At 41.3% G+C, this 27,152-nt stretch overlaps 1 protein-coding gene across 1 annotated transcript in view; it reads left to right on the top strand.

Annotated features, from left to right (window-relative positions):
• The first annotated feature begins 19,203 nt into the window (after positions 1-19,203).
• TSPAN3 (tetraspanin 3) overlaps positions 19,204-27,152 on the top strand; it is a 28,649-nt gene continuing 20,700 nt past the window's right edge. The window contains exon 1 of the mRNA XM_003413833.3: positions 19,204-19,365. Coding sequence (XP_003413881.1) covers positions 19,303-19,365 — 63 coding nt within the window. The 5' untranslated portion in view covers positions 19,204-19,302. The remainder of the gene's footprint in view (positions 19,366-27,152) is intronic.

Below are 27,152 nucleotides of genomic sequence, written 5' to 3'. Positions count from 1 at the left end.
TCATGTGCCAGACACTTCTGACGGGTCTAAGTGTACTGCTGTGCTGTTAGCTGCAATTGAGCAGGCCCCCAACTCATGGAGACCCTATGCACAACAAGTTCAGACAGTTGGGATTCATACGGCTTTCATTGTCCAGTTTTTGGAAGTAGATCATCAGGGCTTTCTTTTTAATCTTAGTCTGGAAGGTCCACTGAAATAGCAACATGCAAGCCTTCATTGACAGATGGATGGTGGCTGCACCTGAGGTGCATTGGCCAGGAATCGAACCAGGGTCTCCTGCATGGAAGGCGAAAATTCTACCACTGAACCACCAATGTTCCTTAAATGTATTAACTCTCCTAATTCCCACAGCAGTCATGTTAGGCAGGTGTCATGACCATCATCCCCTCTCTAAAATGAGGATACTGATGCACAGAGAGGTTATCCAGTTAGTAACTGGTAGGGCTACATTTTAAAAGCAGGCTGTCAGACTCCAGAGTCTGTGCTCTTAACCATCATATATGCTGCCTCAGAGAAGGGGTAACAGATAGGTCACTGGCAAACTTGGTGAGAGCAATTTTACTGAAACAGTGGGGTGAATCCACAGTGCAGTGAATTAGAACTGAGAAAGTAAGACCAAACATCCAGCCCCTCACTACTTAAAAAGTGGTCCAGCTGCATCAGCATCACCTGGGAGCTAGTTAAAAATGCAGAACCTCCGCTCCAGCCTGACCTTCTGAATCAGACTCTGCATTTTAACAAGATCCCTAGTTGATTCATGTGCACAGCACTGCTTCAAAACAGTTTCAATCGGTTCTGTTACGGCCAGTGAACTGAAATCGGAAGAGTCCTGAATTTTTACAATTTGGGTGATTTGCCACTGTACCTGGAATAGGAAACTCAGTAGAGGCGTAGTGAGCCTTTCCAGGAGCCTGATGCATGAGACTGGATTATTGGCAGAACTGCCAGAATAGCCACACACATTCAAAGCACAGGGGTAGGCCACCATCTTTGAGCAGTTTTTCTGACTGCTCAAAATCAGAAGGGCAAGAGATGTAGTTGCTATGCAATATGTATGCTGTCCTTGATTTCTAAAAGGGGGATTAAGTTTCTAGCAGGGCTTTGACTCGTAATTTTTCCATTCTGGTCATTGTTCAGGTTCACCCCAATTCTTAAAATTCGGGTCTGTCCCAGTGACGCTTCCTTGGCCGTGACTGAACCGGGAAGAATCAGTTCAAAGCCCTGGCGCATAGTGCAATCTGTGAAGCACTAGACAAGATGGCTCTTTCAAGCTTTGGCTGAGAGACAAAGGAGAGAGAGAGAAGCAGTGTTAAGTCAGAGGTTTTTCTGTTTAGGATGTGAGAGACTTGTGCATATGTATGAGCATCCAGTAAATGGTTCAACCCCCTGGCAGCACATTAGAATCACCTGAGATGCTTTGAAAAAACAGCCAATTCCCTGAGGCCCAACCCTAGAGAATATGATGGAATTTGTCTGTGTGGCCTAGGTAATTCTAGTGTACAAGAACTTAAGACCCACCCACTAGTAAGGAGGAACTGATGGAGGTGCAGGCACCAGGGAATGGTAAATGGATGGAGGCCTCCTCAGGGAAATGGGAAGGGATGGAATGAGGAGGAAAAAAAATGGAAAAGAGATGTTTTAGGGAAGTAGGCAAAGCAGTAAGAGTAAAGCAGAGAGAAAAAAATTTGTAGAGGGTGGGGGTCAGCAAGGAGATATAGACACTTGGAGCAAATCGTATCCCATAACCATATTTTCTGTTTCTTAAAAAGTTCAGCTAGTTGCAACAAAAAGAAGCCCTGACCCAGATGGCTTCACGGGAGAATTCTACCAAACTTTCGGAGAAGAGTTAACACCACTACTACTAAAGGTATTTCAGAGCACAGAAAAGGAAGGAATACTTCTAAACTCATTCTTTGAAGCCAGTATAACCCTGATACCAAAGCCAGGTAAAGACATTGCAAAAAAAGAAAATTACAAACAAATATCCCTCATGAACATAGACACCAAAATCCTCAACAAAATTCTAGCCAATAGAATTTAGCATCATATCAAAAAAAAATACACCACAACCAAGTGGGATTCATACCAGGTATGCAAGGATGGTTCAATGTTAGGAAATCAATCAACATAATCCACCACATAAATAAAATAATCACATGATCATCTCAATCAACACAGAAAAGGCATTTGACAAAGCCCAACACCAATTCCTGATAAAAACTCTCAATAAAATAGGTATAGAAGGGAAATTCCTCAACATAATAAGGGTCATCTATACAAAACCAATAGCTAACAGCATTCATAATGGAGAGAGACTGAAAACATTCCCCCTGAGAACAGGAACAAGACAGGGATGGCCTTTATCACCACGCCCATTTAACATCATGCTGGAAGTACTAGCTAGAGCAATAAGGCAAGAAACAGAAATAAAGGGCATTCAAATTGGTAAGGAAGAAGTAAAACTATCCCTATCTGCAGATGATATGATGCTATACGTAGAAAACTCAAACACTCCATGAGAAAACTACTGGAAGTAATAGAATGATTCAACAGAGTAACAGGATACAAGATGAACACACAAAAATCAGATGGATTCCTAAACACCAATAAAGAGAACTATGAAAAGGAAATCAGGAAAACAATACCATTTATAATAGCCCCTAAAAAAATAAAATACTTACAAGTAAATCTAACCAGGGATGTAAAAGACCTATACAAAGAAAACTACAAAACACTACTGCAAGAAACCAAAAGAGACCTACATAAATGGAAAAAACTACCAGGCTCATGGACAGGTATATTTAACATTGTAAAAATGACAATTCTACCCAAAGCAATCCACAAATACAATGCAATCCCGATCCAAATACCAACAGCATTTTTTAAAGAGATGGAAAAACTAGTCGTTAACTTTATGTGGAAAGGGAAGAGGCCCTGGATAAGTAAAACACTACTAAAGAAGAATAAAGTAGGAGGACTCACACTACCTGACCCCAGAACCTACTATACAGCTACGGTAGTCAAAACAGTCTGCTACTGGTATGACGACAGACGTGTTGACCAATGGAAAAGATTTGAGAAACCAGAAGTAAATCTATCCATCCTATGGTAACCTGATCTTCGACAAAGGCCCAAAGTCCATCAAATGGGGGAATGACAGGCTTTTTTAAAAAAATCGTATTGACAAAACTTGATGTCCACCTGCAAAAAAGAAAGAAAGAAACAGGACCCATACCTCACAGCATATACAGAAACTAATTCAAAATGCATCAAACAGCAGCGAGGCCAAGATAGCGGAGTAGTCAGACACTTCCAGTGAACCCTCTTATAACAAAGACCCGAAAAAACAAGTGAAAAGACGACATTTATGACAAGCTAGAAGCCCTGAACATCAAAGGCAAAGTTAGAAAACAGACTGAGCGGCAGAGGAGGGAGAGACGGTACAGAAGCGGAAAGGAGTTGCCGGACCCGAATCGCCAGGAACCCTCAGGCACCATTCTCGGGAGCAGCTGCGGCAGGCTGGTGGTAGTGTTTGGCCGCAGTTTCCTCAGGGAGAAACATCCAGCCACACAGCCTACTCACACCTCTGGAACCAGAGAAGAACAGTGCTCTCGGCAAAAGGTAAGTACTTGTGTATATTTTACCACACCCCCCACCCTGAAGCCAGCTTCGGTGGCTGTCAATTTCCCTGGGGTTGTGTGTCCTGAGCCATTCTCCCAGCCTTGGAAAAGAAACAAATTCGCAATTGGGGAAAAGATAATCTGCCAGCTCCAGTAACCTGGGGAGCTCAGGACAGAGGCGGCTCCTGTCCAGGCATAAATGGTCCACGGACATTGAGTATCTTTCCCCCCTGCATGGACCTGTGTGGGCCTATTTCAGGAGAACAGGCCCTTGCTGTCAGACTACAACTGTTTCAGCTGTGTGGTGGAGAGGTGGGTGTTTGATGTTTGACACCACTTTGCCTATTGAACAGGGCCCTCACCTACCCACATCAGGGGCCTAAGGACTAGTGGCTCCACTCAGGTCACCCAGCCACCTGTGACTGGGTCCAAGGATAAGTGGTACCTCCCAGTCCTTACAACCAAAAGCATTGGGTGCCCAGGGTCCAACTGCAGAACCCACCCACCTGTGAGCTCTACAGAAGAGGGACACGCTTTCCTCACACACTCGGGGGGTGGTTGTCAGCCCCCTGCTTTGTTTAGAGCATTACCCCCTGCTGCAACCAGATACCAGCACCTACGTCAATCACCCCTGCCCCCCTAAGACTGTAGGACAGAGCCTGTACCACACACTTGATGACCAACTACCTGGACACCTAAGGTGAATCCATACAAGAACAGTGAATGGGCTCCTAGGCTTATATACCTGATAATAGCTCTAGCAATCTGGTGACAGGACGTTACAGCTTCAAAGGCAAAAATAATCAAGGTAGCTCACTCAAGTAACCTATCTGGGCATATCAAAACAAAAAAAGCAAGAAGTAACGATACAGTAAGCAAACATAAACTAATACAATAACTTACAGATGGATCAGAGACAATAGTCAATATCAAATCACATAAAAAAGCAGACCATGATCACTTCAATGCGCTCTTCAAAACGAAGAATGAAGGGATCTTCTGGATGAAGGTGCACCCCTGGAATGACCGGATGCAGAATACACAAGATTAATATACAGAACGCTTCAAGACATCCGGAAGGAGATCAGGCAATATGCAGAACAAGCCAAGGAACACACAGATAAAGCAGTTGAAGAAATTAAAAAGGTTATTCAAGTACATAATGCAAATTTCATAAGCTGCAAGAATCCACAGAGAGACATTAATCAGAAATTCAGAAGATTAACAATAAAATTACAGAATTAGACAAGTCAGTAGAAAGTCAGAAGAGCAGAATGGAGGAAGCGGAAGGCAGAATTTGTGAGATTGAAGATAAAGCACTTGCCACCAATATACTTGAAGAAAAATCACATAAAAGAATTTAAAAAAATGAAGAAAACCTAAGAATCATGTGGGACTCTATCAAGAGAAATAACTTAGGAGTGATTGCAGTACCAGAACAGGGAGGGATAACAGAAAATAAAGAAAGAATTATTGAAGACTTGTTGGCAGAAAACTTCCCTGATATTGTGAAAGATGAGAAGATATCTATCCAAGATGCTCATCGAACTCCACATAAGGCAGACCTTAAAAGAAAGTCACCAAGACATATTATAATCAAACTTGCCAAAACCAAAGGTAAAGAGAGAATTTTAAGAGCAGCTAGGGATAAAAAAAAGTCACCTACAAAGGAAAGTCAATAAGAATAAGCTCAGACTACTCAGCAGAAACCATACAGGGAAGAAGGTGGTGGGATGATTTATATAAAGTATTGCAGGAAAATAATTACCAGCCAAGAATCATATATCCAGCAAAACTGTCTCTCAAATATGAAGGTGAATTTAGGACATTTTCAGATAAATAGAAGTTTAGGGAATTCGTAAAAACCAAACCGAAACTATAAGGAATACTAAAGGGAGTTCTCTGGTTAGACAATCAATAAAATCAGGTATCAAGCCAAGACTAGAACACTGGACAGGGCAATCAGATGTCAACTCAGACAGGGAAATCACAAAAATAAATCAAGGTAACAAAAATGCTCAAAACAGGAAAAGAGCAATGTTGTTAAGTAAAAGAAGACAACATTAAAACAATAAAGAAGGAATAAGAAATGTAGTCATAGATTTTTCACACAGAGAGGAAGACAAGGCAATATGAAGAAATAAAAGTCAGGTTTAAACTTAGAAAAATAGGGGTAAATATTAAGGTAACCACAAAGGAAACAAACTATCCTACATAGCAAAATAAAATACAAGAAAAAAATCGAGACTCAGCAGAAACAAAATCAACAACGAATAAGAGGAAAAGACAATATATGAAGATAAACTACTCAGCACAAAAAATTAAGTAGAAAAAAGAAACTGTCAACAACATACAAAAAAAGACATCAAAATGATACCACTAAATTCATATCTATCCATAATTACGCTGAATGTAAATGGACTAAATGCACCAATAAAGAAACAGAGTGGCAGAATGGATTAAAAAAAAAAAAAAGATCCGTCTATATGCTGCCTACAAGAGACACACCTTAGAGACACAAACAAATTAAAACTCAAAGGATGGGAAAAAAATATTTCATGCAAACAACAATCAAAACAGAGCAGGAGTGGCAATATTAACTTCTGACAAAATAGACTTTAAAGTTAAATCTACCACAAAGGAAAAAGAAGGACACTATATAATGATTAAAGGGACAATATACCAGGAGGATAGAGCCATATTAAATATTTATGCACCCAATGACAGGGCTGCGAGATACATGAAACAAAGTCTAACAGCATTGAAAAGTGAGATAGACAGCTCCACAATTACAGTAGGAAACTTCAACACACTACTTTGATTGAAGGACTGAACATCCAGAAAGAAGCTCAATAAAGCCACAGAAGATCTAAATGCCACAATAAACCAACCTGACCTCATAGACGTATACAGAAAACTGCACTCAACAGCAACCAAGTGTACTTTCTTTTCTAGTGCACATGGAACATTTCCTAGAAGAGACCACATATTAGGTCATAATGCAAGCCTTCACAGAATCCAAAATATTACAAAGCATCCTCTCTGACCATTAAGCCATAAAAGTAGAAATCAATAACAGAAAAAGAAGGGAAAAGAAATCAAACACTTGAAAACTGAACAATACCCTGCTCAAAAACTAAGACATCAAGGATGGAATAAAGAAATTCATAGAATCCAATGAGAATGAAAACACTTCCTATCAGAGCCTTTGGGACACAGCAAAAGCAGTGCTCAGAGGTCAATTTCTATCGATAAACGCACACATACAAAAACAAGAAAGGGCCAAAATCAAAGAATTAACCCTACAATTTGAACAAACAGAAAGAGTGCAACAAAAGAAACCCTCAGGCACCAGAAGAAAGCAAATAATAAAAATTGGAGAATTCAATGAAATAGAGAACGGAAAAACAATTGAAAGAGTTAACAAGACCAAAAGCTGGTTCCCTGAAAAAAATTAACAAAATTGAAAAACCACTGGCCAAACTGACAAAAGAAAAACAGGAGAGGAAGCAAATAACCCAAATAAGAAATGAGAGGGGCGAAATTACAACAAACCCAACTGAAATTAAAAGATTCATATCAGATTACTACGAAAAACTATACTCAAACAAATTTGAAAACCTAGAAGAAATGGATGAATTCCTAGAAACACACTACCTACCTAAACTAACACAAACAGAGGTAGAACAACTAAATAGACCCTTAACAAAAGAAGACATTGAAAAGGTAATCAAAACACTCCCAACAAAAAAAAAAGCCCTGGTCCAGACGGCTTCACTGCAGAGTTCTACCAAACTTTCAGAGAAGAGTTAACACCACTACTACTAAACGTATTTCAGAGCATAGAAAAGGACGGAATACTACCAAACTCATTCTATGAAGCCACCATATCCCTGATACCAAAATCAGATAAAGACACCACAAGAAAAGAAAATTATAGACGTATATCCCTCATGAATGTAGATGTAAAAATCCTCAACAAAATTCTAGCCAAGAGAATTCAACAACATATCAAAAAAATAATTCACCATGACCAAGTGCCATTCATACCAGGTATGCAGGGATGGTTTAACATTAGAAAAACAATTAATGTAATTCACCACATAAATAAAACAAAAGACAAGAATCACACGATTTTATCAATTGATGCAGAAAAGGCATTTGACACAGTTCAACACTCATTCATGTTAAAAACTCTCAGCAAAATAGGAATAAAAGGAAAATTCCTCAACATAATAAAGGGCATTTACACAAAGCCAACAGCCAACATCACCCTAAATGGAGAGAGCCTGAGAGCATTCCACTGAGATCGGGAACCAGGCAAGGATGCCCTTTCTCACCACTCTTATTCAACATTGTGCTGGAAGTCCTAGCAAAGCAATTAGGTTAGATAAAGAAATAAAGGGCATCCAGACTGGCAAGGAAGAAGTCAAAGTATCTCTATTTGCAGATGACATGATCTTATATGCAGAAAACCCTAAGGAATCCTCCAGAAAACTACGGAAACTAATAGAAGAGTTCAGCAGAGTATCGGGATACAAGATAAACATACAAAAATCAGTTGGATTCCTCTACACCAACAAAAAGAACATCAAAGAGGAAATCACCAAATCAATGCCTTTTAAAGTAGCCCCCAAGAAGATAAAATACTTAGGAATAAATCTTACCAGAGATGTAAAAGACTTATAAAAAGAAAACTACAGGACACTTCTGCAAGAAACCAAAAGAGAGTTACATAAGTGGAAGAACATACTTGCTCGCGCATAGGAAGACTTAACATTGTGAAAATGTCTATTCTACCAAATCTATACATTTAATGAAATTCTGATCCAAATCCCAACAACATTCTTTAATGAGATGGAGAAACAAATCACCAACTTCATATGGAAGGGAAAGAGGCCCCGGATAAATAAGGCATTACTGAAAAAGAAGAACAAAGTGGGAGGCCTTACTTTACCTGATTTTAGATTATACTACCACAGTAGTCAAAACAGTGTGGTACTGGTGCAACAACAGATACATGGACCAATGCAACAGAATTGAGAAACTAGACATAAATCCATCCACATATGAGCAGTTGCTATTTAACAAAGGCCCCAAAAGAGTTAAATGGGGAAAAGACAATCTTTTTAACAAATGGTGCTGACATAACTGGATATCCATCTGCAAAAAATGAAACAAGACCCAACCTCTCTCCAAGCATGAAAACTAACTCAAAATGGATCAAAGACCTAAATATAAAATCTAAAATAATAAAGATCATGGAAGAAAAAATAGGGACAACTTTTAGGAACCCTAATACATGGCAAAAACAGTATACAAAACATTATAAAGAATGCAGAAGAAAAACTAGATAACTGGGGGCTCCCAAAAATCATACACGTACGCTCATCCAAAGACTTCACCAAAAGGGTAAAAAGACTACCTACAGACTGGGGAAAAGTTTTAGCTATGACATTTCTGATCAGCGCCTGATCTCTAAAATCTACATGATACTGCGAAAACTCAACTGCAAAAAGACAAATAACCCAATTAAAAAATGGGCAAAAGGTATGAATAGACACTTCACTAAAGAAGACATTCAGGTAGCTAACAGGTATGTGAGGAAATGCTCAGGATCATTAGCCATTAGAGAAACGCGGATCAAAACTATAATGAGATTTCATCTCGCTCCAACAAGGCTGGCATTAATCCAAAAAACACAAAATGTTAAATGTTGGAGAGGCTGTGGAGAGATTGGAACACTTGTACACTGGTGGTGGGAATCTCAAATGGTACAACCGCTTTGGAAATCGATTTGGCTCTTCCTTAAAAAGCTAGAAATAGAACTACCATACGACCCAGCAATCCCACTCCTTGGAATATATCCTAGAGAAATAAGAGCCTTTACAAGAACAGATATATGCACATCCATGTTTATTGCAGCACTGTTTACAATATCAAGAAGATGGAAGCCACCAAGGTGCCCATCAATGGATGAATGGATAAATAAATTATGGTATATTCACACAATGGAATACTACACATCGATAAAGAACAGTGAGGAATCTGTGAAACATTTCACAACATGGAGGAACCTGGAAGGCATTATGCTGAGTGAAATTGGTCAGTTGCAAAAGGACAAATATTGTATGAGACTACTGTTATAAGAACTTGAGAAATAGTTTAAACTGAGAAGAAAACATTCTTTTGTGGTTACGAGATGCGGGAGAGAGGGACGGTGGGAGAGGGGCATTCACTAATTAGATAGTAGATAAAAACTACTTCAGGTGAAGGGAAACAGCACACAATACAGGGGACCTCAGCACAATTGGACTAAACCAAAAGCAAAGAAGTTTCCTGAATAAACTGAATGCTTCAAAGTCCAGTGCAGCAGGGGCAGGGGTCTGGGGACCATGGTTTCAGGGGACATCTAAGTCAATTGGCATAATAAAATCTATTAAGAAAACATTCTGCATCCCACTTTGAAGAGTGGCATCTGGGGTCTTAAACGCTAGCAAGCAGCCATCTAAGGTGCATCAATTGGCCTGAACCCACCTGGATCAAAGGAGAATGAAGAACACCAAGGACACAAGGCGATTACGAGCCCAAGAGACAGAAGGGCCACATGAACCAGCGACTACATCATCCTGAGACCAGAAGAACTAGATGGTGCCTGGCTACAACCGATGACTGCCCTGACAGGGAACACAACAGAGAACCCTTGAGGGAGCGGGAGGGCAGTGGGATGCAGACCTCGAATTCTCATAAGGCCAGACTTAACGGTCTGACTGAGACTGGAAGGGCCCCAGTGGTCACGGCCCCCAGACCTTCTGTTGGCCCAGGACAGGAACCATTCCCGAAGCCAACTCTTCAGACATGAATTGGACTGGACAATGGGTTGGAGAGGGATCCTGGTGAGGAGTGAGCTTCTTGGATCAGATGGACACTTGAGACTATGTTGGCATCTCCTGCCTGGAGGGGAGATGAGAGGGTGGAGTGGGTTTGAAGCTGGCGAAATGGACATGAAAAGAGAGTGTGATGGGAGAGAGTGGGCTGTCTCATTAGGGGGAGAGTAATTGGGAGTGTGTACCAAGGTGTATCGACTTGACAGCACTGGGTGATAGGGGTGCCAAGGTGTGTATGGGTTTTTGTGTGGGAAACTGACTTGATTTGTAAACTTTCACTTAAAACACAATAAAAATTATTAAAAAAAGAACTATTTTAGGTGAAGGGAAAGACAAGACATAGTACAGGAGAGGTCATCACAGCTGGACTAAATCAAAAGCAAAGAAGTTTCCTGAATAAACTGAATACTTCCAAGGCCAGCATAGCAGGGGCAGGGGTTTGGGGACCATGGTTTCAGGGGACATCTACGTTAATCGGCGTAATAAAATCTATTAAGAAAACATTCTGCAACCCAGTTTGGAGAGTGGCGTCTGGGGTTTTAAACACTAGCAAGCAGCCATCTAAGATGAATCAGTTGCTCTCAACCCACCTGGAGCAAAGAAGAATGAAGAACACAAGAGACACAAGGTACGTATGAGCCCAAGAGACAGAAAGGGGCACATAAACCAGGGACAACATCAGCCTGAGACCAGAAGAACTAGATGGTGCCTGGCTATACCCGATGACTGCCCTGACAGGGAACACAACAGAGAGCCCCTGAGGGAGCAGGAGAGTAGTGGGATGCAGGCCTCAAATTCTTACAAAAAGAACAGACTTAATGGTCTGACTGAGACTAGAAGGACCCCAGAGGTCATGGTCCCCAGACCTTCTGTTAGCCCAAGACAGGAACCATTCCCAAAGCCAACTTTTCAGACAGGGTTTGGACTGGACTATGGGATAGAAAATGATACCGGTAAAGAGTGAGCTCCTTGGATCAAGTAGACACATGAGACTCTGTGGGCAGCTCCTGACTGGAGAAAAGATGAGAGGGCAGAGGAGGGTAGAAGCTGGCTGAATGGACACGAAAATGGAGAGTGGAGGGAAGGAGTGTGCTGTCTCGTTAGAGGGAGAGCAACTAGGAGCATATAAAACCCAGTGCCGTCAAGTCGATTCCGACTCACAGTGACCCTATAGGACAGAGTAAAACTGCCCCATAGAGTTTCCAGGGAGCGCCTGGCAGATTTGGACTGCCAGTCCTTTGGTTAGCAGCCATAGCACTTAACTGCCACACCACCTTGCATATAGCAAGGTGTATACAAGTTTTTGTATGAGAGACTGACTTTTTCTGTAAACTTTCACTTAAAGCACAATAAAAATTAAAAAAAAAAAAGGATCAAACACCAAAATATAAAACTAAAAACTATAAAGATCATAGAGGAAAAAATAGGGTCAACCCTAGAGGACCTAATTCAAGGCATTAACAGGATACAAACTATAACTAACAACACAGAAACTCCAGAAGATAAGCTAGATAGTTGAGATCTTCTAAAAATTAAACACTTAGGCTCATCAAAAGACTTTACCAAAAGAGTAAAAAGAGAACCTACAGACTGGGGAAAAAAAAAATTGGCTATGAAAAAAGGTCTAATCTCTAAAATCTACAGGAAAATCCAATGCCTCTACAATAGAAAGACAAATAATCTAACTAAAAAATGGGTAAAGGATATGAACAGGGACTTCACCGAAAAGACATTCAAGTAGCTAACATATACATGAGGAAATGCTCACCATCACTAGCCATTAGGGGAATGCGAATCAAAACCACAGTGAGATACCATCTCACCCCAACATTACTGGCACGAAACAAAAAATAACAAATGTTGGAGAGGCTGAGGTGAGGTTGGCACTCTTATGCGCTGGTGATGGGGAATCCAAAATGGTACAACCATTTTGGAAAATGATATGGCTCTTCCTTAAAAAGCTAGAAACAGAAATACCATATGATTCAGCAATCCCACTACCAGGAATATATCCTAGAGAAATAAAAGCCATCACACGAATAGACATATGTGTATCCGTATTCACCGTAGCATTGTTCACAATAGCAAAAGGATGGAAACAACCTAGGTGCCCATCAGCAGATGAATGGATAAACAAACTGTGGTACGTACACACAATGGAATACTGTGAAACAATAAAGAACAATGACAGATTTGTGAAGCATCTCACAACATGGATGAATCTGGAGGGCATTATGCTGAGTAAAATAAGTCAACCACAAAATGACAAATATTGTATGAGACCACTACTGTAAAAACTTATGATAAGGTTTACACACAAAAAGAAACAATCTTTAATGGTTTGAGAGAGAGGAGAAGTGGGAGGGAAAAACACTAAATAGGCAATAGATAAATGGTTAACTCTGGTGAAGGATAAGACAGTACACAATACTGGGCAAGCCAGTACAACTTGTCCAAGGCAAAGGCATGGAAGCTCCATAGACACATCCAAACTCCCTGAGCAAAAGAATTACTGGGCTGAGGGCCGTGGGAACCGTGATCTCAGGGAATATCTAACTGAATTGGCATAACATAGTTTACAAAGAAAATATTCTACATTTGACTTTGGTGAGTAGCGTCTGGGATCTTAAAAGCTTGTGAGTGGCCATCTAAGATATTCCACTGGTCTCGCCTCGTCTGGAGCAAGGAAGAATGAAGAAAACCAAAGACACAAGGGAAAGATTAGTCCAAAGGACTAATGGACCACAACTACCACAGCCTCCATCAGACTGAGTCCAGCACGACTAGATGGTGCCCTGGCTACCACCACCGACTGTCTGACAGGGATCACAATAGAGGGTCCCACATAGAGCTGGAGATAAATATAGAACAAAATTCTAACTCACACACACACACACAAAAAGACCAGACTTACTGGTCTGACAGAGACTGGATAAACCCCAAGAGTATGGCCCCCAACACCCTTTTAACTCAGTGCTGAAGTCACTCCTGAGGTTCACCCTTCACCCAAAGATCAGACAGGCCCATAAAACAAAACAAGACTAAATGGACACACCAGCCCAGGGGCAAGGATGAGAAGGCAGGAGAGGACAGGAAAGCAGGTAATGGGGAACCCAAGGTCGAGAAGGCGGGAGTGTTGACATGTTGTGGGGTTGGCAACCACTGTCACAAAACAAAATAGGCTTTAACTGTTTAAAGAGAAACTCGTTTGCTCTGTAAACCTCCATCTAAAGTACAAAAAAAAAAAAATTTAACCGGAACATACCTGGTATGGTAAAAACGGTACTTTAAATAAAAATGGTATAGTCACTGTAGAAAACAGTTTGGCAGTTCCTCAAAAAGTTAAACATAGAATTACCATAAGATCCAGCAATTTCACACCTAGGTATATATGCAAAAGACTTGAAACCACAGACTCAAGCAAATATTTGTACACCAGTGTTCACTGCGGCACTGTTTACAATAGTCAAAAAATGGAAATAGTCTAAATGTCCATCAACAAATGAATGGGTAAACAAAAATGTGAGATATACATTCAAAGGAATATTACTCAGCAACAAAGAGAAATGAAATCCTGATACATCCTACAACATGGATGAAACTTGAAAATATTATCCTGAGTGAAGTAACTGGGACAAATATTATATGATTGAACTTACATGAAATATCCAGAATAGGGAAGTATAAACCCATAACCTAAAAAAACAAACCTGTTGCTCCTGAGTCGATTTCGGCTCATAGCGACCCTATAGGACAGAGTAGAACTGCCTCGTAGAGTTTCCAAGGAGCTCCTGGTGGATTCAAACTGCAGACCTTTTGGTTAGCAGCCATAGCACTTAACCACTATGCCACCAGGGTTTCCAGGCAAGTATATGTTGTTGTTGTTAGGTGCCGTCAAGTCAGTTCTGACTCATAATGCACAACAGAACGAAACAACGCCCGGTTCGGCGCCATCCTTACTGTAGCTGTTATGCTTGAGCTCATTGTTGCGGCCACTGTGTCAATCCACCTCGTTGAGGGTCTTCCTCTTTTCCACTGACCCTGTACTCTGCCAAGCATGATGTCCTTCTCCAGGGACTCATCCCTCCTGACAACATGTCCAAAGTATGTAAGACGCAGTCTTGCCATCCTTGCTTCTAAGGAGCGTTCTGGTTGTACTTCTTCTCAGACAGATTTGTTTGTTCTTTGGGCAAAAAAAAAAAATTTGTTCGTTCTTTGGGCAGCCCATGCTATATTCAATATTCTTCGCCAACTCCACAATTCAAAGGCGTCAACTCTTCTTCGGTCTTCCTTATTCATTGTCTAGCTTCCACATGCATATGATGTGATTGAAAATACCATGGCTTGGGTCAGGCGCACCTTAGTCTTCAAGGTGACATCTTTGCTCTTCAACACTTTGAAGAGTTCCTTTGCAGCAGATTTGCCCAATGCAATGCGTCTTTTGATTTCTTGAGTGCTGTTTCCGTGGCTGTTGATTGTGGATCCAAGTAAAATGAAATCCTTGACAACTTCAGTCTTTTCTCCGTTTATCATGATGTTGCTCATTGGTCCAGTTGTGAGGATTTTTGTTTCTTTATGTTGAGGTGTAATCCATACTGAAGGCTGTGGTCTTTGATCTTCATTAGTAAGTGCTTCAAGTCCTCTTCACTTTCAGCAAGTAAGGTTGTGTCATCTGCGTAACACAGGTTGTTAATGAGTCTTCCTCCAACCTTGATGCCCCGTTCTTCTTCATATAGAAGATTTTTATCAGCTGCTGCAGTCTGAAATTGATCGAACATGCAATCAGGATGCACTGATTGGAATGCGAAAGTTGGAAACAAAGAAGAAGGATCAGTAGTTGGAAAACATGGCCTTGGTGATAGAAACAATGCCGGAGATCAAATGATAGAATTTCGCAAGACCAACGACTTCTTCACTGCAAATACCTTCTTTCACCAACATAAACAGCGACTATACACATGGACCTCGCCAGATGGAACACACAGAAATCAAATTGACTACATCTGTGGAAAGAGATGATGGAAAAGCTCAATATCATCAGTCAGAACAAGGCCAGGGGCTGACTGTGGAAAAGACCATCAATTGCTCATAACACAAGTTCAAGCTGAAATTGAAGAAAATCAGAGCAAGTCCACAAGAGCCAAAATATGACCTTGAGTATATCCCACCTGAATTTAGAGACCATCTCAGGAATAGATTTGACGCATTGAACACTAGTGACCGAAGACCAGATGAGTTGTGGAATGACATCAAGGACATCATCCATGAAGAAAGCAAGAGGTCACTGAAAAGGCAGGAAAGAAAGAAAGGTCCAAGGTGGATGTCAGAGGAGACTCTGAAACTTGCTGTTGAGTGTTGAGCAGCTAAAGCAAAAGGAAGAATTGATGAAGTAAAAGAACTGAACAGAAGATTTCAAAGGGCCTCTCGAGAAGACAAAATAAAGTATTATAATGACATGTGCAAAGAGCTGGAGATGGAAAACCAAAAGGGAAGAACACACTCGGCGTTTCTCAAGCTGAAAGAACTGAAGAAAAAATAGTGAAGGATTCTATGGGGAAAATATTAAATGATGCAGGAAGCATCAAAAGAAGATGGAAAGAATGCACAGAGTCATTATACCAAAAAGAATTAGTTGATATTCAACCATTTCAAGAGGTGGCATATGATCAGGAGCCGATGGTACTGAAGGAAGAAGTCCAAGCTGCTCTGAAGGCATTGGCAAAAAACAAGGCTCCAGGAATTGATGGGATATCAATTGAGATGTTTCAACAAACAGATGCAGCACTGGAGGTGCTCACTCGTCTATGCCAAGAAATATGGAAGACAGCTTCCTGGCCAACTGACTGGAAGAGATCGATATTTATGCCTATTCCCAAGAAAGGTGATCCAACCAAATGTGGAAATTATAAAACAATATCATTAATATCACATGCAAGCAAAATTCTGCTGAAGATCATTCAAAAACGGCTGCAGCAGTATATCGACAGGGAACTGCCAGAAATTCAGGCTGGTTTCAGAAGAGGAGGTGGAACCAGGGATATCATTGCTGATGTCAGATGGATCTTGGCTGAAAGCAGAAAATACCAGAAGGATGTTTACCTGTGTTTTATTGACTATGCAAAATCATTTGACTGTGTGGATCATAACAAACTATGGATAACACTGCGAAGAATGGGAATTCCAGAACATTTAATTGTGCTCCTGAGGAACCTTTACATAGATCAAGAGGCAGTTGTTTGGACAGAACAAGGGGATACTGATGGGTTTAAAGTCAGGAAAGGTGTGCGTCAGGGTTGTATTCTTTCACCTATTTAATGAAGGCAAGTATATACAGATCAAAATTTTGTGGTTATCAGGGACTGGAAAGTCGGAGGAAGAAAGGAGGGCTCAATGCTCAGGGGACTCAATTCTTTTATTAAGGGTTATGATGTGATTTGGGAATGGGCAAGGGTGGTGGAAAAAGCCTGAGTGATGCAAACAGTTTTTTAATGGCTGCTAACCTAAAGGTTGGAGGTTTGAACCCACTCAGCAGCTCCACAGAAGAAAGGCCTGGAGAATTGCTTCCATAAATATTATAGCCAAGAAAACCTTATGGAGCAGTTCTACTCTGTAACACATGGGGTTATCATGAGTCAGGGGTTGAGTCAACAGCAGCTAATAACAACAACAAAGGGTGGTGGTTGAAAACATGATGAACATAATTAAAGTTACTAAACTGTACATGTAAAGATTGTTGAAATATCAAGTGTTTTGTTACAAATATATTTACCACACACACACAAAAATGTTACTTTAAAAATTTAAGTCAGATTGTGTTAGCAGCCTACTCAAAGCCTTGCCAAGTCTTGCCATCACGCTCGGCTTACTCGGCCCTTGGTGATCTGGCCCTACTGACTTCACTCTCTGCCGTCTACTGACCTCCAGTACACCAGGCTCTTTGGTGTTCCTTTTCCTCCAGAACACTGTGCATGTTGCTGCCTCAGGGCCTTCATACTTGCTGCTTCTGCTCCAAATGCTCACAAGGCTTGCTCCCTCACTTCATTCAGGTCCCCTCCAAGGTCCTCCCCTCAGAGAGGCCTTCCCTCATCAATCTATCCCCTTCCTTTGAATTGTGGCCTATCCCAACCCAACATCATGTCATATACCTTCCTACCTATTTGTTTATGATCTGCCTCCTCTACCAGAATGTAAACCCCATGAGGGCAAAAATTTGTCTGGCTCACTGCGGAAACCTAGAAAAGTGAAGCGCAGAGGAGGTGCTTGTTGAAAATTTGATAAATGAGTAAATGGCTACTGTGGTTTGGTGCAAGGAGCCCTGGTGGTGCAGTGGTCAAAGCACTTGGCTACTAACTTAAGGGTGGGCGACTGGAACCCACCATTGGCTCATTGGGAGAAAGACGTGGCAATCTCCTTCCGTAAAGATCTACAGCCCTGGAAACCTTATGCAGCAGTTCTCCTCTGTCCTGTAGGGTCACTATGAGTCAGAATTGACTCAATGGCAGTGGGTTTGGTTTTGGGGTTTTTTTCGGGTGGCTTGAATAGAATGCGAAGGTCTTGCTGAGAGGCCTCTGGAAGGTGATTAGCTAGGGAGGCTGCAGGAAGTGGCAAAGGTGGGACAGTGAGCTGATTAAGGGGTAATAAGTGGGTCTCTTTAAGAGCCCAGTGGAGGTGGGAATGCAGGATCTGCAATGGCAGGAAAGACAGTGAGCAGTGGCAGTTTAGTATGTGGGTAAGAATGTGGTTTCTGCGGTAGACCACCTCCTCCCTCAGTGAGGCTGATAACCATAGTACCTTCCACCTAAGGTTGTAAAAACAAAACCCAGTACTGTCGAGTCGAATCCGACTCATAGCAACCCCATAGGACAGAGTAGAACTGCCCCCATAGAGTTTCCAAGGAGCTCCTGGCGGGATAAGAGACGGAATGGATGTAAAGAGTTTGGCAAATGATAAGCACTCAGTAAGTGTTTATTATTAAAACTGTTGCAAGATAGGGGAAGATTGTGAAATGCTGCAATGTAAAGGGGCGTGTCTGTAATGGGTGTAAATCTTGGTCCAAAATGTACTATCCTGGCGTAGACTTGATGTTCTACATTGCCTCAAACCACACACGCACTCAAACATGTCTCTGCCTTGCTCACCCCATTACCAGTTTTTCCTCCTTTCTGACAAGACTTCTGAGAGGTAGCGTAGTGTCGGGCACAATAAGTTTCCAATAAATACTTGTTGAAGTTCACTGTACTTCTCCCAAACATTGCTGCCTGGGGACGTACCTGGTCAGGAAAGTCTTGACGTGGGGGTGGGAGAGATTACTGTCTCAGACATTCCTAGGGGAGAACGAACCAGGTAGAAAGACAACTCTGTGGGATCTGAATCATCTAAAAGGCTGGTATAGTTAACGTAGCTCAACGGGAGTGGGCCTGGTCCACCTGAACCTCCCCAAGAGACCCTCCCCAACCAAGGGCGGTCAGAGGCCAAGAAAAAGCTCTGACTCTTCGGCCCCTTTAAGGGGCGAGGCCTCGTTGCAGCCACCGCGGGAGCGATTGGCTGAAGCCTCCGGCCGGCCGCGGTGGGCGGGACTCCGTTGCCAGGGGCCGCGCGGGGGCCTTGGGGGAGCTGCTGCGGCTGCGCGGAGGAGGCGGGCGCTGCTGGGCCGGGGGAGCGCGACGGCGCCGGGGGCTGCGGGAGTGCCGCACAGGCCGTGCAGTTCGCAGCCGGGAGACGCCGTCGCCATTGCCCCCTGGCTCGGTGAGCGCAGCCCCGCTCGCCGAGCAGGGCCTCAGCGGGCCGCCAGCGCCATGGGCCAGTGCGGCATCACCTCCTCCAAGACCGTGCTGGTCTTTCTCAACCTCATCTTCTGGGTGAGCGGGCGCGGCGGGCGCGGGAGGACGGGGCCGGCGGCGCGGCCGGGGAGGCCTTGGCCCAGGCGCCCGGACGGGCCCGGCGCGGCGGGGCCTGAGGCGCGGGGAGGCGCGTGTAGGCCGGGACGGAGGCCCGGGCGTGGGGGGCGGAGGGACGCCGTCGGGGCTGCGTGCGGCCCCACCGTGGAGGCCTCGGCGCTGGGGCCGGTGCCCGGGCCGCTGGCTCCCTGCCCGGGGCTCTGCCAGGCGGCGCTGGGCCGAGGCCCCTGTCTCCCCTCTGGAGCAGCTTGCTGGGAGAGGAGAGAGCTCTCGTTACAGATTCTTTCAGGACAGCGGGCTCGAAACAGGATATTCCCCAAAGGGTCAGGCTCCGCTTTGTGTGTCAGGGCCCGGAGCCCCGCAGGTCCCGTAGCAGCCCCGAGGCCTGTGAGCAAACGCGGCAGATTTGCGGGGACGCTACTGAGTCGGGGGTGAGGGATTTTGACTTAGAGATCTTTGTGCGTAGAGAGCTGGTTGGTCATCAGCCCAGAACACTGAAGGGTTTCGACTTTAGAAGCCCCATCAGTCTGTTTGTTTTGATCATGGGCATGGATAGCCTGAGGTTATAAACGTTGGTTAAATATGATTCTAATGTAACAAGGTTTTGAAAGTGATGAGTTAACTTTCAATAAGAAGTGCCTTATAAATTTTCTTTGGACACGCCCCCAAAGAAAGGGATGTGTGTCATCTTTTCATCTTAGTTCAAGTCCTTATCTAACCAGGTCTTTTGTAATAACCTGTGTTGCTCCTGTCTATCAGTCTCTCCACCCTCCAGTCCATCTGGACCTTGAGCCCAGATAAAACTTATGAAGCATTTCCTCCATCACATCACTTTATTAAAAACAAACAAAACCCCCAAAAAACTTAGACAGTAGAATAAGTTTCAACCTCCTGCACCAGGTATTGGAACATAAGTCTTCAGTCTGGTTCCAAATCACCTTTCCTTCCTTGCTATACATCATCTGTTTATACACTATGGACTTCTCTGTCCATAGCCCCCAGAACATTCCTTGAGCATTCTCGCACAAAAAAGACCAGACTTACTGGCCTGACAGAGACTGGAGAAACCCCTGAGAGTGTGGCCCTTGGACACCGTTTTAACTCAGTACTGAAGTAACTCTTGAGGTTCCCCCTTCAGCCAAAGATGAGGCCCATAAAACAAAACAAGACTAAAGGGGCACAACAGTCCAGGGGCAAGGACTGGAAGGCAAGAGGGGACAGGAAAGCTGGTAACAGGGTAAAAGGTTGAGAAGAGAGTGTTGATATGTGAGGTTGTTAACCAGCATCATAAAACAATATGTGTACTATTTAATGAGAAACTAGTTTGTTTTGTAAACCTTCATCTAAAGTACAATTAAAACAAAACAAAACTGAGGTCCTTAAGGGGCAGACACTTAGCTTTGTACCTGTACAGTTCCTTGTGATTTTATGGGTATAACTGTGAAGAATAATATAGGTACTGTCAGATGGGTTCTGGGTTTTTCAAGCTGAAGGACTAGAATTATTGTTAATGTAACAAAATACTAGAAATACAGGAATCATTTTCTTTAAAGAATTAAATTTTCATTTATTCTAAAATATCAGTTAATTCTAAGTGATTACTCTTGAACCTATGGAAGTTGTATAAGAAAATGTATGTACTGGTAGTATTTAACTTCAGCGAAGGTTATGTTGAACTTCAGCTGTGCTTTTCATGGTGAGTTATCAAGACTACAGTCATACTGTGTTGTAAAAACACCTTTTTTCTTGGTTAGTACATACTAAATCTTTTGTGAGGGATAATAAGGAAGTTAAACAGCTATGGGGGGGATTGTAACATAGAGCAGCATTAGTGAATACAGTGTAACTAATGAGGAAACAGTTTTAGATGTGTCTTCTGCCAATGATTAGTTTAGGGACAAACTATTGAAATCTGATGATGATGGTAGTGATAGCTAACATTCCAGTGCTTACTACATGCCACACACTACACGCTAAGCACTTTACATGGAGTATCCTGACAGCAGCCTCATCTGGCAGGGAATATTATGCTTATTTTACAGATGAGGGTATTATGGTTTACTGAGTTAAAGTAGCACACTCAAGGTGTGGCAGAGCCAGCGTTCAAACCCAGATTGTCCCATACGCTAGTTGTGGGGTTAGAACAAGGCATGATTGTAAAAGATTTGGAAAGGGAAGGAACTTGGTAGCTAGGTTAGAGTCACTTTCTCTGGAACACACTGATTTTACCCATGGTTAAAACTTGTACCAGCATTTCAACTACACTATTTAACTTGTCTGTTTAAAAAAATTAGGTCATAATGAGGAAGTACGTAAAACAAATGTTAACCGGTTCTCCCTGAAAATTTGTAATGCTTTGTTCAGTTCTAATAAGTGTATTCTCATATAATGCCCCCCTTGTTAATGCCTTGGGATCTATAAGTGGAAGAAGAAACATTCCCGAGATAGAGCATATCAGAACTTCATCCAGGTTTCCTTGGGCAACTTTAGTAAAGACTTTTTGGCTCTGTTATACAGGCTCTTAACTATCAGATGGTAGTGACTGATTTCAGGTAAGTGTTAAAGCTAATTGCTTTGGAAAGATCTTTACACGTTTTTATGTCTTCATCTTCATATTCTGGTTCAGTTGGCATTCTGTGAGCTGCAATGTGGAAATAAGCATATACCTGAAACACCCTGGCTCAGCATTAAATGACATAATAACAGCCAAAATTGTTAAAGTTGATTGGTCTAGACTGTTTTGACAGTGCAGTCTAAGAAAGCAACTGTGGAAAGGCAAAAACTAAACAAGGAAACAATCGTTTATAAAATCTAAAAGAGGAAACAATCATTTATAAAATCCTGAAGATTGTCATAATGGGAATAGAGAGGTCCTCACCAAATTCCAGAATATTAGGGCTTGTAGCTTGAAAATAATTTTGGACAAATGAAAGAAAGGATATACAATTTGGATCTCTTTACTTTTATGGAGTAGTGTAGCTTTTAAATGTAATTAGCGCTAGACCCATGATGATTTTTTAAAGAAGGTTAGGAGTGTTTGAAGATACATGGCTAAATTTTAAAGACTATTGGAATAAACAGCCACTAGCCCCTTCTATCTATAGGAGTCCCTGGGTGATGCAAATGGTCAAGCACTCAACTGCTAAACCAAACCCATTGCCACTGAGTCAGTTCGGACTCATAGCAAGCCTATAGGACAGAGTAGAACTGCCCCATAGGGTTTCCAAGGAGCAGCTGGTAGATTCAAACTGCTTACCTTTTGGTTGGCAGCCTGAGCTCTTAACCACTGTGCCACCAGGGTTCCTCTGAACTACTGGCACTTATGTATTGTATTTCCATCATTATGAATGATGTTTTGACAAATAATGAGTCATTGGAACATACCTTAAGCTAACAGATTTTTTTTCATAGTTTTTTTTTTTTAGTTCACTAAGAAAAAAGCTAACTTTGTCAATAAGCAAGTTATATTATGGTTGGCGGTTCAGACCCACCCAGAGGTGCCTCAAAGGTAGAGCTGGCAATCTACTTCCAAAAAGTCACAGCCTAGAAAACCCCATGGAGTAGTTCTACTCTGCACACATGGGGCCACCATGAGTCGCAATGGACTTGACAGCAACTAACAACAAGAAGCCTCTTTGTAAACTGTGCCTTTGTACCAAGGCCAGACAGGATTCCAAATTTGATGGGTCATTGATCTGACCCAAGGTCTTGTCTAAAACAAGTTTAAATCAGTACTTTCTAATAATCAGGTTTTTATTCTGGTTAGTTAATTGAGTAATTATACTGTGTTATACAAATTACTTTTTCTACTCCATGAGAAAAACCAGTTGGCTACTACGTGTGTTAAGCTCATCTTTGTTCTGCTCACTGTTTGACTCTTAATGTGTTTTAAGCATAATAAGGACTGGAAGAGAAACAGAAGCTTTGTCCATGCCCTTAGAGTGTACAGTCTGACACATGTATTTAGGCTCTTGCCTTTCATCTGTGTAAGAGGTGATAGTAACACTGGAACACCTGTGCAGTGGGGTGTGCCACAGGAAAGCCAGGCACCCTTTTAACGCCTTTAAAAGCAGCTTCAGAATGTGGCACCTTCACTAATGATCTTTTACTCATATGTGAAAAACCTATACATACGAATCGTGTTTGAAAGCAAAATATAACCTTTAAAATTTATTCCTCCTTAAAAAAAAAATCATATCGCACTCCCCTCTGTTGAATGCATATAATTAAGGAAAATTGCTTTGTTAAACAAATGTAATGCAAATATGAAACAAATATAATACATCTCCTTTGTGCTTATATTATTGATAAAACGGTGAAAACAACGGTGAAGATTGAAGATCGCTGTTCTAAGGGAATTTTATGGTGGAGGAAGACAGACAAAAGTAAAGAAAAATACTAGATAGTGACGTGTTAGGTAGAGAATTCAAATAGGGTGATGTGATAGAGTAACTGGGTGGCTGCTTTAGATTGGCAAAGAAGGCTTCTCCAAGGAGGTCAGCTTTTGTTTATTTTTTTAAGAAGGTCAAAATGTAATCTGGAGTATAAGCCCATCTAGGGGTGATTTGGGGGGCATTGGGGAGCATTTTCAAGGCTGAGGGAACATTGCCTCTTCTTGGCATGTTCAGATTACTAAAAGAAGGTTTAACTATGCCTTCACGTTCTTGTTTAAAAAATAAAAGTTTATAACGAAGTATTTCAAGTGTTTTCCTCTTGTTGCGTATTTTGTGTTTTCCAGCACATCCAACACATTTGAGGATACTTTTAAACCCTAATGTTCATGTGACATCCTGGAATTTGTTTTTCTGCCTCCTGTATTTCTACATGATGAATGACTGTTTTGACAAAGAATGTGTCATTGGAACACACCTTAAGCTAACAAGTTTTTTTCCATAGTTGTTTTTCAGTTCACTAGAAAAAAAGCTAACTTTGTCAGTAAACAAGTTATGGTACATACCAGGAAAGGCATCAAGTTTCTATAAGAGACTTGATCTGTAACTTAGCTTTTAATTTGTCTTCAACAAGAAAACGGATGTTTCCAGTCTTATATGTTCTCAGTCATCTCTCCACTGACCAAGTGCCTTGTGGCTCTGAGTAATCATTGACTGAAAGAGCTCATAACATCGGGAACTTGGAATCAGCAGGGTGGCCATTTGCAGGAACACTCTCTTTAGTTGCAGTTTAAGGAATGGGTTATTTCCTGAGCTTTCTAGGGTATTTACCATACTTTGAAATATTTTAATGAATTTTATTTCATAAGACCCAATTCAATTTAGATTTCTTTGCAGAAAATTTATTCTATAAAATTTATGCGTACATCAAACAAGTATATCGTAAGAATTATTCTTTCATTACGTGCTTGTTGAATATCTACTCTTTACTTGTTTCTGGAAAATATAAAGAATAAAAACATAGTCTCTGCTGTCGGACAGTTAATGGGGGAGGGGGATGGAGAGAGCAGAGACAGTCAAAATCATCCAGTTCTTCATTGAATTTAATTTCTAGGCACATCTTCCCCCCAAAAATCACACTCATGGGCAGCCTCAATTCTTCCTTTAAAAATATTATCCTCATCTCCTCCTCCTCTCTCTCCCCCTTCCCATTTAATAATTTGACAGAATCAATAGTTGAAGAAAAAAGTTGTTTGTGTTTATGTATTTGTTTTTGATCTACTAAAAGGGGGTTAATTGTAGTTGTTGACATATTATATTTTACATTGTTGCTGCTACTGGTTTAAACACATAACCCACACATGGACAGACTCTAACATTATAAAGCTTAATGACCCCAGGCTCCTACAATAATAACTTATTCTTTTTACAGGTAGAATAAGGTCTGAGTAGTAGAAGGTTTAAGTCCACCCAGAGGTGCCTTGGAAGGAAGGCCTGGCGATCTACTTCTGAAAAAATCAGCCATTCAAAACCCTGTGGAGCACAGTTGTACTCTGACACATGCAGTCACCATGAGTCAGAGTTGGCTCACCATCAGCTGTTATATATACTGGTATAGAAGATTGTGGAAACAGAGGGTCTCAAAGGAAATGCATGTCTAAATTCTAGGCTTCTCAGATGATCCCTGAAGCCCTGCTGTCTGAAAATAGCCAGTTTCCGTGCCGTTAAAATAATTTGGCTGTAGCTTTGGTTGATCTCCATTTATTGCAACTTGAACTTTTGGGTCTTTCAAATGGTAGGTACAAATTGGATTAAATAGAGGAGCTTTGTTAGGCTGGATAAGCAATGAATATAAAAAGACAAATATAGAACAAGTGAAAATAGGGCAGGATTGAGGAGCATGACTTGGAATATCATCAGAGTAATAGCAATTTAAAAGGATTGAAATATTTCTCCTTTAAGAATAATGGCAGTGATGTTGATGATGGTGGCAGAAGTGGCTTATTATAAAAACTTTACACCCCCAAGAAGGATTTTTTTCTTACTTTGTTGTCTTCTTGAAAGGTGATATTTATGAAAATGATAATGTGCACTGGAAGAATCAGAATTGCTTTAGAAGAGATAATCAGAAAACACCTGGAGAATGAGTCAAAGCCAGAAAGACCCAGAAAAGAGTGATGAATGTGGGAGATTGGCAGAGGTGCCTAAGCCATTCAGGGTTGAAGAGAGGCCTACTTTATGTTGATTTAAGGACAGAGCTGGAGTTAATTCATTTGGAAGAGAGCATCAGAAAGTCTCAGCTTCAGATATAATTTTAAATATTATTTTTCCGATTATGTAACTGTGTGAAACCTGTGAGAGCCAGAACTTGACCAGACTGCCTTGTTTTTCTAGGTCTCGCAAGTTTTCCACTTTTGACAGGGTGCAGTCTTAGCATTTTTCTATTGCTCTTTAATGGAAAATATTTGAGTTTTCCTTCTGACAGGTTTCTGCCTTACACGGGTTCTGGCTTTTGCAGATTTTGCTATAGTATATTTGCTTTTTTAAAGAAGCCACTAAAAAGTTTTTAAAAACAAAACTGTAACTGATATCACCCATAAACTCACCACCCAGTGGCAACCAATATTAACAGCTTGATATATTTTTAAAATGTCTTATCCCCCTGACTCACCGTGAACATATTTTTAAATTATGCTTTAACAAAATATTTCAGGGCTAAAATACAACCATATGTCTGGATATCAGTGTTTTGTTTTTCTTTTTGCTATTATAATTTTCTTACAGTATTATAACACTATGATGAATATACCTTCTACACACTTTTGTTCCCATCTGACTTTTCTTAAGGATAGGTTTCTAGAAGTAGAATTAGCAGTACAAAAGCGTAAATGGTCAGACTAATACATGTTACTTGATTACTTCCCAGAAAAAGTATTCTGTATTAATTCATACTTCTTACACATGAGGACCCTTTTCTTTGTAGTATCCTCACACATCTTTGAACAATATTGGTTGGTTTTATTATTGACCAATTTGGTAAAAAATGGTATTTTAATAGCTTCAAAAAATCATGGTAGGAATAGGTTTAATTTCTGAAAGAAGGTTTGAATTCTTTGGAATAGTCTTTTATTTTTTTAATTTTTTTCTTTTTGGAAAGTTGATGGTGAATAGACAGTGGACTTGATATAGTCCCTGCAGGCTGCTAACTGAAAGGCTGGAGGTTTGAGTCCACCCAGAAGTGCCTCGGAAGAAAGGCCTGCTGATCTATTTTTGAAAAATTAGCAATCGAAAACGCTGTGGAGCACAATTCTACTTTGACACACATGAGGTCACCATGAGTCACAGTCAGCTATGTCA

Source organism: Loxodonta africana, chromosome 13, assembly GCF_030014295.1.
Source record: "Loxodonta africana isolate mLoxAfr1 chromosome 13, mLoxAfr1.hap2, whole genome shotgun sequence".
In the NCBI taxonomy this organism is placed as follows: Eukaryota; Metazoa; Chordata; class Mammalia; order Proboscidea; family Elephantidae; genus Loxodonta; species Loxodonta africana.
The sequence above is the reverse complement of the archived record's forward strand: the minus strand, read 5'-3'. Positions and strand labels throughout refer to the sequence as shown.